Genomic DNA, 1205 nt, shown 5'->3' with positions numbered 1-1205 from the left:
ATTATAAAAATGTATGTGCCGTCCTGCGGCCTGAATTAAGTGGGCTGCATCTTGCCAAAAAAACAGGGCCTGAGCGTTCCCCTGCACATACTGATAGATTCATTTGTCTCCATCATTTAATAACCTTGTGTAGACAGGGGGGGGGTACCTTTGCTCGTTTCCTCAGCAGCTTGGCCAGTCGGACCACGTAGGGTTTAAACTCTCTCTGGTGAGTCCCTTGTCGCCTCACTTCCAATCCTGAATCATCTGACGCCTCTGGGATGAAGGCCCAGCGGTACCTGTAATGAATCAGGACTCACTCAGAAATAACACCATTTTCAGCCATTTAACAAGTCACCAGAGCTTTAAAAAGGAGCAATATTCAAATGTATTATTCATATGTTAGCCACATACTGAGATATAGAAATTATTCCATTTACTATACTATCATTGCAAATAATTCGTGCTGCATGCATCCATCCCCAATAGGGACATTTTAAACTAATTATCTCTGTAGCTGTTTCCCTAAGCCAATCACAGAGATAATTATGAGCAAGGCTTGTCTGTACTGACATCTGGAACTGAGGCAGGCTCTCGGGGGGCAGGGCCAAAGCCAGGTCCAGGAGCTTGCAGGCAGACAGATAGAGGTTGAGCCAGCGCTGGCTGTTGTAGGAGGTGGAGAAGCCGTTCCCACCAGAATAGGTGGCCTCTAACCCGGCCACGGACGGCCCCGACGTCCTACAGATGGACAGGAGAGGAGAAATCGTCAAGCGAACACAGGCAGAAGTGATTTTATTATGCTGCAATCCAGTCTGTATCATCAACCGATAACATACCTTGATATGTCTTCGTCTGCCGTGAGCTCCTGCTCCATGAGAAGAAACACCTGAACCTGCAGGGAAACACATGTAGAATGTGTGAATGTGTGTGAGTGTGTAAAATATGTGGAGAGGGCTGAAAGAAAGAAACATTTAAAGACATATCAAGTGAGCCAAAAGAGAAAGAAAGAGACTGCAGTCAGCCACGTCTAGTTCTCACCAGTTCAGTGATCATGGTGGGCCACAGCGAGGTGAGGTGTTGAGGTGACATGCGCAGCAGCAGCACTCTGAAGAACAGGAACACCTGAGCATGAAGGATGGGCACCTGAGGCAGACGCAGGCTCTCCACCAGACGCTCTGAACACACACACACACACACACACACACACACACACACACACACACACA

At 47.8% G+C, this 1205-nt stretch overlaps 1 protein-coding gene across 4 annotated transcripts in view; it reads right to left on the bottom strand.

Annotated features, from left to right (window-relative positions):
- Positions 1 to 1205, bottom strand: part of dop1a (DOP1 leucine zipper like protein A) — a 25905-nt gene that overhangs the window by 1000 nt on the left and 23700 nt on the right. For all 4 annotated transcript variants that reach the window (XM_031874503.1, XM_031874505.1, XM_031874504.1 and 1 more), the window contains 4 exons: positions 1018 to 1154; positions 816 to 871; positions 553 to 717; positions 149 to 278 (listed from right to left, as the gene is read on the bottom strand). In XM_031874503.1, the coding sequence (XP_031730363.1) occupies positions 149 to 278; positions 553 to 717; positions 816 to 871; positions 1018 to 1154 (488 nt within the window). The remainder of the gene's footprint in view (positions 1 to 148; positions 279 to 552; positions 718 to 815; positions 872 to 1017; positions 1155 to 1205) is intronic.

The sequence above is a fragment of the Anarrhichthys ocellatus genome, unplaced genomic scaffold (genome assembly GCF_004355925.1).
Source record: "Anarrhichthys ocellatus isolate YVR2014 unplaced genomic scaffold, GSC_Weel_1.0 scaffold81, whole genome shotgun sequence".
In the NCBI taxonomy this organism is placed as follows: Eukaryota; Metazoa; Chordata; class Actinopteri; order Perciformes; family Anarhichadidae; genus Anarrhichthys; species Anarrhichthys ocellatus.
The sequence above is the reverse complement of the archived record's forward strand: the minus strand, read 5'-3'. Positions and strand labels throughout refer to the sequence as shown.